Here is a 16061-nt window from a genome sequence, read left to right as displayed (position 1 = left end):
GTCACAAAAGTTATCAGCGTCAAACAGGGGAGCAAAGGTCAGGAATTAGTGTCTGGTGTCATGCGGCAACAGCGTATGTGATTGGTTTCAAAGTGTCCATTACGATCTGATTATTCAGGGTCATCGGATTCAGCCAGTGTTGATAATGCCGCAAAAGAATATCATCTTGAAGTCTGTCATGATATGCAACATGTTAGATCTTAGGAGTGCACGTAAAATGATACGCAGCGTTCAGGAGAAAACTTAAATATAGAGGGCTAAATAAGGACACGATGGCTGAAAGTGTGCATGGTGGGCAGGAGACGATGGGAGATTGGACTGATCCCGACATGAACAGTGTAGTAGGTCTCCATCGGCGATCTTGTGGTGGTGGGGCAGGAGCTGGCTTGGACAATGACGCGTTTGAAGGCGACACAACTACTGAGGATGTGCATGTAGACACAAAGAGCAACAACAGTGAAATGCACCAGAATGACAAATCGCTACAACGTAAGGACATGCTGTTGAGACAAAGGGGCATCTGGTTTACTGTCTTGTCAGCCCTCGTCATAGCCTTTTCTGGCATGACCGTCAAGCAGCTTGGGGGTTCAGTGTCAGCAAATGAGATAGCTTTCACCCGCTTTGCCATCCAGCTTATAATTTGTGTTCCTATCATAGTCTTTCAACGACCATCCTTCAAATATTCACGAGCGGCTTACTTCCTCTTACTCTTGCGCGCCATCCTGGGGTCCACTAACACAATTGTCATTTTCTACACGTACCAAATCATGCCTGTGGCCAACGCGAAGGCGATACAATACTGCAGTCCCGTTTTCACCGGTTTCTTGGGTTGGCTGCTCCTGAAGGAGAAGTTTTCGATTCTGGACGCCGTCCTAGGCCTGGTGATGCTAACAGGAGTGTTTCTGGTGGCGCAGCCCTCTTTCCTCTTTGATCTCTCGGAGCAGGGGGATCCTGAGTCCAGTTCCAGCATCCTGGGCGCCTCGCTCAGTGTCCTGGCAGCTTTCTTAAACTCCGTAATCATCATCATCTTGCGGAAACTCGGGTTGTACGGCATGACCCCAATGGTCATGCTTACCCTCTACTCCTCGTTCGGCATGTGCTTCACCGCAGTAGTGACTTCCGCCACCAATCAATGGTCAATCCCTGGATGCGGCTTGGATCGCATCTCAATCATATTGAACGGCATTTGCAATTTCCTCTCGCAGGTTTTATTCTTCATAGCCCTCAAATCTCAGCCGGCTGCGAAAGTGACATTAATCCATTCGATCGACATCATGTTTGCCTTTATCTTCGAATACTTTCTTTTTGGGACCGTCCCCAATTACATCACAATTATAGGAACTGCTTTGATTGTGACAGGGTTCCTTGGCATTACTGGCAAAAAGTCGCCTCCCTCTAAAAAGAGGCTTTCTGACGACAAACCTGACGGGTGCAGCGTCGCCGCAAGTGAGAGTGATGTGAGCTAAAGCAACAAGCAAGTTACTGTAATCTATTTTTTCCATGCAAGAGGCAAAAGATTGTTACAGCAGGGAGGTGGAAGAGAGAACCTCCCTGGTTACAGTGTGCTTTTTCATTCTTTTCTCATGTTGTATTTGTCTTCCTGTAAATATATATATTCTTTTCAATTTATAATAATCAAACTTCATAGTGTGTGCACTGTGGCACAATGGATAAGACTCCTTATTCCCAAACAAAGGACCCAAGTTTGCATACAGTATAGCACTTGTCCTTGTCCTTGGACAAGTTTTTTTTTTCTTTTTTTATTAAAGGACAAGTCCACCTTCATATACATGCGGATTGAGTAAATGCAACAATATTAGTAGAACACATCAGTGAAAGTTTGGGGAAAATCCGACAATCCGATCCAAAGTTAAGAATTTTTGAAGTATCTGCGCAGTCCCTGCTGGATGAGAAGACTACTACAGTGTATGACGTCGCATGCGTACAACAATATAAGGAATATAAAAAGAGAATTTCACAAAAACTTTACTTTTTGAATAAAGTGCACATTTCTTCGACTTGTTGCTGACGTATTCCAAGGGTAATATTATTCCCCCTGCCTTCTGAAAGAGAGAAGTCGAGTGTTCTTTTATTATGCGAGAGAAGTCAAAATAATATGTTGAATTTTCTTTATTCTTATTTTATATCGTCACATGTGACATCACAAGCTATAGTAGTCTTCTCATCCAGCCGTGACTAAGCAGAAACTTCAAAAATTCATAACATTTGAACGGATTGTCTGATTTTCCTCAAACTCTCACTGATGGGTTCTACTAATAATGCTGCATTCACTCAACCCACATGTCTATGAAGATGAACTTGTCCTTTAACATTTTTTTTTTAAACACAGTGTCCCTCTCGACCCAGGTGTATAAACAAATAGGTACATTGAAAGCCAGAGTGATAATAATGGCAGGACCTTCTTGCAAAACAGTGGTAACACGGAGAGGGGGTGGGGGGAGGGGGGGGGGGAGGGAAGGCACCCTGGATAGAAAAAACAATGTCATAATAATAATAATAATAATGATAATAATAACATTAATAATGATTATAATAAGTGTTAAATTCTGAGCACGAGTCATGTTTTGTTCCCTTTACGTTTCGCGATTAAAAACACGTGGAAAAAGAAATACGTGGATGCACGAAGAACCGATTCCGATAAAGGACAGTGCATGAGATGTTTTCCTTTGTGAGCGCGGATTTAGGGTTGTGTTGTGGGTGTAAAAAGGTAAACAACTTGGGGGGGGGGGGATGTCTGCATTCCTAATGCACTTAGGCCTACTGATTGCAGGATCGATATCCCAGTAATAATCTATAGGAGATATCATATCAAAATGATTTATTTACCTACGTTAAAGTGGCTAAATCGATGAATCTATTTCTATCTTTCGGAAACTATGAGTGACTAAAGCACAGGGATATAACATGACCGTCAGAGATAGAGCTTGTCGTGGGTCAATTCTTTGGTTCTCCATCTAAAGTGTGAAGAAAAAAAAATCACCCATTCTGTCTGTTTTTTTCCTCTTTGTTGTTGAAGTTCAAATATGAGGTAGGCTACTATCAGAGCGTTCGAATGAAATATATGCTGGAGAATATTCGTTATAAGCTACCACCAAAGATTTATACCAGTTACGGCTATGATCATTGATCCACTTCAGTTATGATCATTCATTTTTGCCCTTGGCTATCTCGTATCAAAATCAACCGCAACCACTTTTAGTGCCCATGTTTTGTTTGTAGTCATGAACATCACAAGGGCTCGGGTGCTATTTCGTAATGACAGGGTAGTACATTAGATAACATTCCATTAGTAAACAATGCTTTATTGCTCTCATCTAATCTAAATTACAGTTTCTGTTGAAACACTGGATATAATGTTGATATATTATAGGAACTTGTGCATACGATCCAAATATCCGTCGCTACCTCCGATTGGGGGAACAATGAAGAAGAAGAAGAAGAAGAAGAAAAAGAAGACGATGGCGAAGGAGCAGAAGAAAGAGAGAAGAGAGAACTGGCAATGTTGTGTCATATCAAGTATCGTGACATTGCATAGGACATCTCAAACACCATGCAGGACTTTGGACCGAACCTGTCTCGCCCATATTCTGGGAATCGCGATTAAGAAAGAAGACAAATACATTATCTAAAGCCTCGACCGAAGGCAAAGAGTTACGTCATCATCAGGGCAATGAAACTGGACTCTACAAACTTCTGATATCGCATTCATATTGAATGGTATTAAGTGTGCTTGAAATCTTTGGGCATATTTTCTAGACTGATCGACTGAGAAACCATCTTCCAAATGGCTGACAACAACTGTGCAAGTGCAAAACGATAGAGTGAGCAGGATGATGACAGTTTGCGAGAGAAAATCGAAACTAGAAACAACACTGAATTGTGTGACTTTAGCAGGAATGAAGTGGGTTTTAATGACAGAGACATACCTGTTCGTGAAGATAAACAAAATACATGCCAAGTACGTCGGAAAGAGAAATGGAGGAAGAAAAGGCCTTTAGCGGAGGAACTATATGGACCTGTTGGGCATTGGGAGGTGGTGTTGAGTTGGAAATGTCTTTTGTACACATTGACTTTGGCCGCCATCATTTCGCTTGCAGCGATTTCCGTGTGTTACATGTCCGGTCGATGCTCTCGAATCCGTGACTTCGGCATCCAGCTCCAGCGTCCTTGGTGCAATCCTTTGCTTATTTTCCGCCTTTTTTCCCCCGCGATCATTCTCATGGTATAGCGGAAACTTGCCTCTCTGGGTATCTCGTATCTAGGAATGCTGACAGTATATTCCCTGACCGCTACCGTTTTCACTGCCCTCTTCACGTCCGTCCCAAACCAGTGGATCGATTAATACTAATTGCTAACGGCCTCATCAACTTTTTCTCCCAAATACTAGTACTCATCTATCGCGCCCCTGAAGTATGAGAGGGCCCCCAACGTGTCTCTCTATCACTCCAGCAACGTCCTGTTTTTCATCTTGTGCTAGGATTTTTCTTTTTCGATTTTTCTTTTCCGAACTGGGTAACGCTGTTAGGAACTGTGCTAATCATAGCGAGCTTTGTAGGAATTCTAGGAAAACAATGTTTATCAGAAAGAAGAAAACGGAGGAGGATGAGAGCGAAGAACTGAGGGATCAGAATATTGACGGAAGTAGCAGTATTGTTTGAGAAGCCACTGATATTTAATTATTGTCTTTGCGAAAAACTTGAGCGAAACACCACAATGGAAGTTGTTGAAATCCATCTTTGTAGTCGTAGTGAGAAATATTAAATAGCAATGATTTTCTTCACAAGGAAAGTTGTAACATGTTCTGTAGATATTTGTGAAACTCAGCAATCCCTTCACTTCGCTGATATCTAGAAATATTAACAGATACAACACTGTCTTGAGTAACTCTTGCGTCATTTATGTCTTTCATATTTTATATGTATGCGAAACAATGTGGTTTCTTTTCCTTGTCCATGTATAATACTACTATGAATGTTTGATGTATCTCCATTTTGTGTATTATAAAATGTTTTATTTTATGTCGCACCAATTTTTATGTCGTTTCCAATGATTCAAGACATTTTACCTTCAAATGGATTCCTCTTTCCCTACAACACGGAGCTACGATCACAAGCTTTTTATCGTGTAGAGTGATTGAAGATAATGAGGAGAAAGACTCGCGAATGATTGAAAATGCGAATCAATAGAAGGAAAAGATACTTAGGTATTGGTTCTCCATTACTCGATCTTGTCCCAGGTGTGATTATTAAGATTAGAAGTAGCATTTAGTTGGCCAAATAAGACAACACAATTACAGTAAAATTATATGCGAAGAATGTGCGATTTTGAATATGATATGATTCAGATCATGAATCACGCAAAGGTAAATCATCAAACATTACCGAACTTTGACATCTATCGGGTTGTAGAATTTGTAATGTTCCATGGCCAATTTCAGATCTGTCTTCATGATAGATATGTGCTTCTATGGCATTGCTGGTTATTAGACCTATAACAATGAATACTTCTTTAGTTTAACAAAAACATATTCTATAACGTATTCACAGCTGCGTATTCATCACAGGCCCGCTCGAGTGTATTCGAAACAGGCCCCCTTCCCTCTATACGGCGCTCATTTTAAGCATATGATTTCACATAATCATAATTATGACAAATCACTTTATACAAGCAAATTGTATTATAAAAAAGCTAACATATTCAATTTTTGTAATTAATTTTGTTATCTATTTGTTATAATCAATAAGGCTGTTGATTTACAGACTATATCGTTAAGTGATTTTATGACATGCATAAAAAGAAACACATCTGTTCTCATTCGAAAAGAATGGATCTATTATCCTGCTACTGGCTTGGTGGTTGTTTTTTTTTTTTATCAGACCTCGTGCAACATTTCCGTCCAGTTTAATCCATTTGTATTTCTGCATTTCATTTACAGTACAGAAAAACAACATTTAACAAAGTGCCGTAAACACTTCGAGCATTAAAAAAAGATTCGAGAAGATATCATCATACATACAATGAACCATCATAATAAGCAGAGATTTACTAGGAAAATGTCACCAAGGTGATGTTACAACATTAAATGAAATAAAACGTACATTTTTAATCTGACATCTCTGAATGAACAGCAGTGCAGAGGGAGTGCAGAAAAGTGACATGTGTGTTGTGTTGTAATGATGCTGACGTAGGGTTAGCCTATGTTAGTATGTCATTATGATGTGGAAAACGTAACGTAATATGATGTGATTTAGTGTAATATAATGTAATGTAATGTGATGTAATGTAACGTAATGTGCTGTAATCTAATGTGATATTATGAAAAGTAATGTAATGTAATGTAATGAGATATAATGTAATGTAATGTAATGTAATGTAATGTAATGTAATGTAATGTAATGTAATGTAATTCAATGTAATGAGGTATAATGTAATGTGATGAGACATGAGACATGTATTATAATGTAATGTAATGTCATATCATGTCATACCATGTAATGGCCTTATAGGAGAGTAAGTCGGAACCTGTGGTTTAAAGGGGATGGCTAGTAACTGATTAGTGAGAATCAGTGGGAATGCTGGGGGATGATTATTCCAATATTTGTGGGATTCATTTAAGAGTACATTATATATCAATTGTTGTGTGAAAATTATTTGGTTTAAAACGGTCTCGTATTCAGTTAATGTGCAGTTTAATGCCCCGTCATTGTACAGGCATGCTAACCTGGAAACATTAAACTGCACATTACTTGAGTAGGAACCCATTCTGAGTCAAATAAGTTTCACGCAAAAATAAAATGTAGTATAAAATGAATCCCACAATGATTGGAACAATAATTCCCCAGCATTCCCACCGATTCCCACTGATTAGTTACTAGCCATCCCCTTTAAGTTCATTAAGGTGTCAGAAAGATATTGAGATATGAGAATTGTTTTATCTTCAAAAGATATTTACCGATGTATACAAGTTTCAACTTACTGTATGCGAAAAAATTCTTGTCAAAGGTGTTTGTATGATTCATATGCAACAACATGGAAACATTTTACTGTTATCTATATCTGAGGCTTATCATTTCCTTATAACAGAGACTGCGAAAGGCTGATTCTATAGGCGTCATGGTTCTCAAGCTGAGAGAATACAATTTAGGATTCTGTCAACAATATTTTCTTACCTCTTGTCCGTGGTAAATATAGTTGACTACATCTGAGCTAAAGAATCTTAGTCAAGGTTTTGTAACATCATGCATTACCATTTCCTTTTATTGTTTCTGTGACAGATTTTATGTTTAGATCAGCAGACTGCACGACGGGAATTGCTATTCTCTGTCTGTGTCGTATTCTGTATTGTGTGTGTGTGTGATGCTATTATCATTATTATTATTAGAATGGTTTATTTGGTGTAAACTTGCAAAATCGTAGCCTGAAGAGTAAAATGCATTGCAATGACATGTAAATATCTCCAAAATTGAATAGAACACATTGAGCTATCGTACAAAATTCCACTTAAGAAATCGCATCATTTAATGTGAACATATTGCACAAAAATATTACCACGTATTTTACTTATAGTACACGAGTATGAATATTACACAACATCCTTCATAATATACTTACCACAAAATCCTGTCAAATTATATTCTACATAATATTTACTTTAAAAAACATCATAAACACATATCACTGGACCGATACTATAAAAAGCAAATATGAAAAAAAGAGATATTCGTATATCACCACTGCCTGAGTATGTTTCCATCAATCTGCACCAAGGAATTGATATTAAAAAGAAAAAAAAAATCATGCAAACATCATCACGTATCCACACCGGCATCCGCATGTCCACCTTGACTGTCTAGCACATGTCAATACACATGCACGCATACAAGTGGGAGAGACGATACACGATAATGTGTGTGCGTGTGTGTTTGTGTGTGTGTGTGTTTGTGTGTGTTTGTGTGTTTGTGTGTGATGTCGGCTTTAATGAAGATAATTGCAATGTTGAGAAACGCTGCAAGCTGCATGTAAAGTCCATAGGTGACCCTGCACCACAAAACCAACGAAAAGTCCCCAGACATGGATTTTCACTTAAGGGCAGATTCTGAAAGAGCAGACTCTAAGCTTTAAAATGATGTATAACTCATTTCAAATGGAATCCCTTAACCTACACAAATACTAGTACTGGAAAGAAAGCACACACTCCGGAAAAGTGTGAACTATAAAGAAAAGGGGCTCAGAAGTACAGTGTCTATTCAAGCGTTTAATGGGTTAGCCTTTGTGAACGTGACCAAGTTATCGACAACATGGTCATGTTGAAGATTATGGACCATTATACATTGTAAACACAACCCTGCAGTCGTCGGGCTGGCCTGTTAATTTGATCACTTTCCTTGACAGATCCCATCCATTCAGTACGACAGTTCCTTCACGATAGCACTCAAACTTGGAAAAAGTGCAATTTGTCATTTTACTTTTTTTTTTTTTAAAGTTCGTGTGCTCAGTCACGCATAACATTTGTTAACATAAATACCATTGGAAAGAGGAAGAGTTCCCCTTTCTTCACAACTATCATTGCCCTCTCGATAGCTGACAACTATGAAATCGTAGCCGTTGCATTTTTTCCCCCTCCGTTAAACTATAAGGGTATGAAGCTGGCAATGGTCAGCCGAGTGATGGCAGCCTACCATGCAAGTTGATTTTCAGAGGGTCACGCGTCACGATATCGTACCTAGCGCTCATAAAACAAGAAGTCGTGTCTCCATAAAAGGGGCATTTCAGATAATTTTCGTGATTTTATCTCATGGAGGACATAAATCAACAGCTTCTTTTATATGAAGAGCTTGCTTTCGAAATGCGCTAAATCCATCGTTTTACAATGGATTTAGCGTCTTTTGGAAGCAAGCTCTTCATATACAGATTTGTAGAATCTATTGTGGTCTTTGAGCAGAGAAATCTATACTCTACAAAACCCCCCAAATGTTACACTGAACAGGGATGATGACATACAGCCTCATGTATTTCTGAAATGTAGAAATCTAATACAATAATATTACAATAGGGCCTACCCACGTGCTTAATAACTTGACCTTTGTGGAATTCATGCATGCTTTCTTCTTTTGTTCTGCTTCCTTGAGTCCCTACTCATATATTCTTATTGTTAGGCTGTCATGCAGTCATCTTTGTTCATTGTGAATTTTTAAAACATTCTTATTCCTCATCCAAATCGCTATATCTTCTGAAACTCTGAAACCGGTAACCCGTTCATAGTTGTTCATGTGTCAAAGTCTGAAAATCATCCGGAGGTCTCCTTTAATAATGTACTTTAAAAATGAGGTTATACCAACATTACACAAACAGGGAACAGTACCCCCAAAGCATCATATTATTCATTGATTACTGTTGAATAATCTTATTATAAATGGATGGGCTATTTCTAGATGGTTCTGTTCTCCATCTCAGCTCTGTGAATTCGTTACTGTTTTGCAAATGGCGCCCATGGCAAGTCATTTTCTTGGCTGGGATTAAGTCATGAAGGCGACAGTCCGCCTTTACAATGTCCTGGGCAAACATCACACATAATAGGGAGATGTGATCCACTGTTTATTGTATTTTGTATCTTGTTTGCTTATATTTTCTTCCTTAGTATGTATTACATCAATGTGAAGTGAAATATGAAAATAAACGCACTGGAACTGCCCCAATGAGTTTCGAGAGCAAGACTGGTGCAGTTTCAGTAATTCAATTCAATTCAGTTCATAACACATAGGAAAATGAGTTTGAGCAGGCGTATAACTTATCACGTTTAAACACATTTGTCCAAAATCATTTAAGCGAAATGAAAAATAGATATTTAAAAAGGATTGCAATGGAGGTGATCACATAGATATCAAACAGCCACACTTGCCTCAGTTTTTACGCAAATCAATGGGCACCAAAAACAAACAAACAAACATACAAAGAGAAAAGAAAAACAAAGACCGGCTATGAGATACCCGTAACCCTTCGCATCTTTGTCTTCTAGTTCGAATGGACATTATAATTCTTCGTATACTTCTTGAATCCATTCAGTCTGAAGAATATTTATAGCAGTCTCAATGCTATCAGCGTCAAACTGATAAGCAAAGTTCAAGAATCATCGGATTTACAGCCAGTACTGATTATGTCGCAGAAAAGGTTAAAGTATTTCAAGTCTGTCATGATATGCAGACCGTAGGTGCGCATGTTAAATGACGTGGAACAGGAGAAATCTTAATACAGAGGTATAAGGATAACTAAGATACGATGGCTGAAACTCTGCATGGTGGACAGGAGCCGCTGGGAGATTGGACTGATCCCGACATGAACAGTGCTCTAGGCCCTCGACGGCGATCTTGTGGTGGTTGGGCAGGAACTGGCTTGGACAATGAAGCGTTTGAAGGCGACACAGCTTCTCGGGATACGCATGCAGACACAAGGAGCACCAAAAGTGCGCTGCAACAGAATGACAAATCGCTACAACGCAAGGACATGCTGTTGAAGCAAAGGGGCATCTGGTTTACTGTCTTGTCAGCCCTCGTCATAGCCTTTTCTGGCATAACCGTCAAGCAGCTGGAGGGATCAGTGTCAGCAAATGAGATATCTTTCACCCGCTTTGCCATCCAGCTTATAATTTGTGTTCCTATCATAGTCTTCCAACGACCATCCTTCAAATATTCACGAGTGGCTTACTTCCTCTTACTCTTGCGCGCCATAGTGGGATCAGCCAACACAATGATCATGTTCTACACGTACCAAATCATGCCTGTGGCCAACGCGAAGGCGATACAATACTGCAGTCCCGTTTTCACCGGTCTCTTGGGTTGGCTGCTCCTGAAGGAGAAGTTTTCGATTCTGGACGCCGTCCTAGGCCTGGTGATGCTAACAGGAGTGTTTCTGGTGGCGCAGCCCACTTTCCTTTTTGACCTCCCGGAGCAGGAGGATTCTGAGTCAAGTTCCAGCGTCCCGGGCGCCTTGCTTAGTCTCCTGGTAGCCTTCTTACACTCTGTCACCATCATCATCTTGCGGAAACTTGGCTTGTACGGCATCCCTTACGAAAAAGTCCTGTGGTACTCCTGTGGTAATTACCACAGGACTGTACCACAGGACAGTACCACAGGACAGTACCACAGGAAAGTACCACAGGACAGTACCACAGGAATTGTCCTGTGGTATTTTGGGACATACCACAGGACAGTACCACAGGAATTCCTGTGGTATTTTGGGACGTACCACAGGGCAGTACCACAGGAAAGTACCACAGGACCGGTACCACAGAACAGTACCACAGGACAGTACAACAGGAATTCCTGTGGTATTTTGGGACGTACCACAGGGCAGTACCACAGGACTAGTACCACAGAACAGTACCACAGGAACTGTCCTGTGGTATTTTGGGACAGTACCACAGGACAGTACCACAGGTCGATCATTACCACACAGCATTACCACAGGGCAGTACCACACAGCATTTCGAAAAAAAAATCTGGGAGAATTTTAGTCACATATCAAGGAATATTCCTGATAGATGAGTGATGGATATCAGTACAAACATGGCCCTAGTTAATAACCTGTCCTACTCCTAACATATAACCTCAAACGAGAGTCTAATGGCCAAGTGCCAATCTAGTCCTATAATAGATCTATATAGTCATATTCTATTCCTAGGTAGTAGACAATCTTTCATACAGTTCAAAGTAAGTTCCATCATTAATACTTTGACTTTTTAAGTCATATATGTATTTTCTAAAATCTAGAGTGCTTTTTATGAATATTCATGAGCTATGTAAAAGTTTGTACCACAGGAGTACCACAGGAGTACCACAGGAGTACCGTACCACAGAAGTCCTTATGAAATTTCTCATGCTTTACATCAGCACTTTCACTAAATAGGTAATACTGTAGGAGTATAGGACAGGATAAGTAATGGCAAATCAATTGCTATAATTCACAGCATAACTCATCTATCAATTAACTGAGAAATATTAATATGTGCTTTTCTGTTTGTATTTTTGTAATGAATTTCAGTAGATTCTGCCTTACAATTTTCCTGTGTGGTACTCCTGTGTGGTACTGCTGTTTGATATTCTCCTGATGTCATAGTCCTCTGGTATAAAATGTTAAGAAAAAAAAAAAGAATATCCTGTAGCTTTTTTCTGTGGTACTTACGAATTTAATTTGCTGTGTGGTACTTCCGTGTGGAATAGCACCATATTATGATTTTCCTGTGGGATTTAATAGGACAGTTCCTGTGGTACTCTCCTGTGGTATACATCAAAATATACCACAGGAATTCCTGTCGTACTGTCCTGTGGTACGTCCCAAAATTCCACAGGGATTCCTGTCGTACTGTCCTGTGGTACGTCCCAAAATACCACAGGACAAGTCATGTGGTACTGTCCTGTGGTACTATCCTGTGGTACTCTCCTGTGGTACTGTCCTGTGGTACTGCCCTGTGGTACTGTCCTGTGGTACGTCCCAAAATACCACAGGACAAGTCGTGTGGTACACTCCTGTGGTACTATCCTGTAGTACTGTCCTGTGGTTCATCCCTGTGGTACTGTACTGTGGTACGTCCCAAAATACCACAGGACAATTCCTGTGGCACTGTCCTGTGGTATGTCCCAAAATACCACAGGACAAGTCGTGTGGTACTGTCCTGTGGTACTATCCTGTGGTACTGTCCTGTGGTACTGCCCTGTGGTACGTCCCAAAATACCACAGGACAAGTCGTGTGGTACTGTCCTGTGGTACTATCCTGTGGTACTGTCCTGTGGTACTGTCCTGTGGTACGTCCCAAAATACCACAGGACAAGTCGTGAGGTACTGTCCTGCGGTAATATCCTGTGGCACTGTCCTGTGGTACTGTCCTGTGGTACGTCCCAAAATACCACAGGACAATTCCTGTGGTACTGTCCTGTGGTATGTCCCAAAATACCACAGGACAAGTCTGTGGTACTGTCCTGTGGTACTATCCTGTGGTACTGTCCTGTGGTACTGCCCTGTGGTACGTCCCAAAATACCACAGGACAAGTCGTGTGGTACTGTCCTGTGGTACTATCCTGTGGTACTGTCCTGTGGTACTGTCCTGTGGTACGTCCCAAAATACCACAGGACAAGTCGTGAGGTACTGTCCTGCGGTAATATCCTGTGGCACTGTCCTGTGGTACTGTCCTGTGGTACGTCCCAAAATACCACAGGACAATTCCTGTGGTACTGTCCTGTGGTATGTCCCAAAATACCACAGGACAAGTCTGTGGTACTGTCCTGTGGTACTATCCTGTGGTACTTTCCTGTGGTACTGCCCTGTGGTACTATCCTGTGGTACGTCCCAAAATACCACAGGACAAGTCGTGTGGTACTGTCCTGTGGTACTGTCCTGTGGTATTGCCCTGTGGTACGTCCCAAAATACCACAGGACAAGTCGTGTGGTACTGTCCTGTGGTACCATCCTGTGGTACCTTCCTGTGGTACTGTCCTGTGGTACTGCTCTGTGGTACTGCCCTGTGGTACTGTCCTGTGGTACGTCCCAAAATACCACAGGACAAGTCGTGAGGTACTGTCCTGTGGTACTATCCTGTGGTACTGTCCTGTGGTACTGTCCTGTGGTATGTCCCAAAATACCACAGGACAATTCCTGTGGTACTGTCCTGTGGTACTTTCCTGTGGTACTGTCCTGTGGAACTGCCCTGTGGTACTGTCCTGTGGAACTGCCCTGTGGTACTGTCCTGTGGTTCGTCCTAAAATACCACAGGACAATTCATGCGGTACTGTCCTGTGGTACTATCCTGTGGTACTTTCCTGTTGTACTCTCCTGTGTTACGTCCCAAAATACCACAGGACAATTCATGCGGTACTGTCCTGTGGTACTGTCGTGTGGTATACGTCCCAAAATACCACAGGACAATTCGTGTGTATACTGTCTTGTGGTACTGTCCTGTGGTACTTTCCTGTGGTAATGTCCTGTGGTACTGCCCTGTGGTACATCCCAGAGTACCACACGAGCCTGTGACACAGTACCACACAGTTCCTGTGTTAACATATATTTGTGTGGTACATTGTGTGGTACCAACCAGTACCACAGGGAGTACCACATGAGCCTGTAAAACAGTACCACACAGTTCCTGTGGTAACATTTATTTATGTGGTACATTGTGTGGTACTGACAAGTACTACAGGGAGTACCCTACAAGCCTGTGGTACAGTACCACACAGTTCCTGTGGTAACATTACAAGTGTGTGGTACATTGTGTGGTACCGACAAGTACCACAGGGAGTACCACAGGACTTTTTTGTTAGGGATAACCCCAATGGTCATGCTTACCCTCTACTCCTCGTTCGGCATGTGCTTCACCGCAGTAGTGACTTCCGCCACCAACCAATGGTCTCTCCCTGGATGCGGCTTGGATCGCATCTCAATCATATTGAACGGCATTTGCAATTTCCTCTCGCAGGTTTTCATCTTTGTAGCCCTCAAATCTCAGCGGGCTGCGAACGTGTCGTTAATCCATTCGAGCGACGTCATGTTTGCGTTTATCTTTGAATACTTTCTTTTTGGGACCGTCCCCAATTACATCACAATTATAGGAACTGCTTTGATTGTGACAGGGTTCATTGGCATTACTGGAAAAACGTCGTCACCCTCAGAAAAGAGGCTTCCTGACGAGAAATCTGACAAGTGTAGTGTCGCCGCAAGTGAGAGTGGTGTGAGCACAAGCAATATGCAGATGTAATATATTTGTTTTTGCCACAGGCAAGAGCCAAAAGGTTGTGGTAGTGGCTTTTTCATTCTTTTCTCTTATTGTATACACAACTGTGTTCAATTTATAATCACAAAACTTCATAGTGCGTGTACTGTGGCATAAAGGATTAGACTCCAAACTCCCAAATGAAGTACCAGACTTCGTATCTAGTCCAGCACTTACGTCCTTGGACAAGATTTTTAATTCCTTTCTTATTATCATTATTATTATCATTTTTTACCATGTCCCTCTTGACCCAGGTGCATAAACTAATGGGTACATTACAACGCCAGAGTAATTATAATGGCAGGACCCTCTTGCAAAACAGTGGTAACACGGGGAGGGGGTGGGGGGGGGGGGCGGGGCACCCTAGATAGAAAAAACAATATAATGATAAAAATAATAATAATGATAATAATAACAATAATAATGATAATAATAATAATAATAATAATAAGCGTTAAAGTCTGAACTCTAGTCATTGTTGTTCCCTTTACGTTTCGCGATTTAAAAACACGTGAAAAAAAAGAAGTATGTGGATGCACGAAGGTCCGATTCCGATAAAGGACAGTGCCTGAGATGTTTTGCTTGGTATGTGCGGATTTGAAGTGGTGTTGTGGATGTAAAAAGGTAAACAACTCGGGAAAAATGTCTGCATTCTTAATGTACCTCCTTATTACAGCATCGATATCCCAGTACTGATATATAGGAAATATCTATCAAAATGATTAATTTACCTACGTTAAAGCGGCTACATCGACGAGCTCATTTCTATCTTTCGGAAGCGATAGAGATTAAAACACAGGTATATATGACCGTCAGAGATAGAGCTTGTCGTAGGCCAATTCTTCGGTTCTCCATCTAAAGTGTGAAGAAAAAAAAATCACCTATTCTGTCTGTTTTTTCCTCTTTGTTGTTGAAGTTCAAATATGAGGTAGGCTACTATCAGAGAGTTCGAATGAAATGTATGCTGGAGAATATTCGCAAGCAACCACCAAAGATTGATACCAGTTACGGCTATGATCATTCATTCACTTCAGTTATGATCATTCATTTTTGCAATTTGCTATCTCGTATCAAAAGCAACCGCAACCACTTTTAGTGCCCATGTTTTGTTTGTAGTCGTGTACATCACAGTGTCTCAGGTGTTATTTCGCAATTACAAGGTAGTACTTTAGATAACACTCCATTAGTAAGCAATGCTTTACTGCTGTAATCTAATCTAAATTTCAGTTTCTGTCGAAAGACGGGATATAACTGTTAAGGTATACTAGCAACTTTTGCGTAGGC

At 40.8% G+C, this 16061-nt stretch overlaps 1 protein-coding gene across 1 annotated transcript; it reads left to right on the top strand.

Moving 5' to 3' along the window:
• The first annotated feature begins 272 nt into the window (after window positions 1–272).
• LOC139720670 (solute carrier family 35 member G1-like) lies at window positions 273–1466 on the top strand. The gene has a single exon (XM_071632026.1). The coding sequence runs from the start codon at window positions 273–275 to the stop codon at window positions 1464–1466; it is 1194 nt and encodes a 397-aa protein (XP_071488127.1).
• The last annotated feature ends 14595 nt before the right edge of the window (window positions 1467–16061 follow it).

Source organism: Diadema antillarum, unplaced genomic scaffold (genome assembly GCF_040938485.1).
Source record: "Diadema antillarum isolate AM-2024a unplaced genomic scaffold, OU_Dant_1.0 scf00000131, whole genome shotgun sequence".
Classification (NCBI taxonomy): domain Eukaryota; kingdom Metazoa; phylum Echinodermata; class Echinoidea; order Diadematoida; family Diadematidae; genus Diadema; species Diadema antillarum.
The sequence above is the reverse complement of the archived record's forward strand: the minus strand, read 5'-3'. Positions and strand labels throughout refer to the sequence as shown.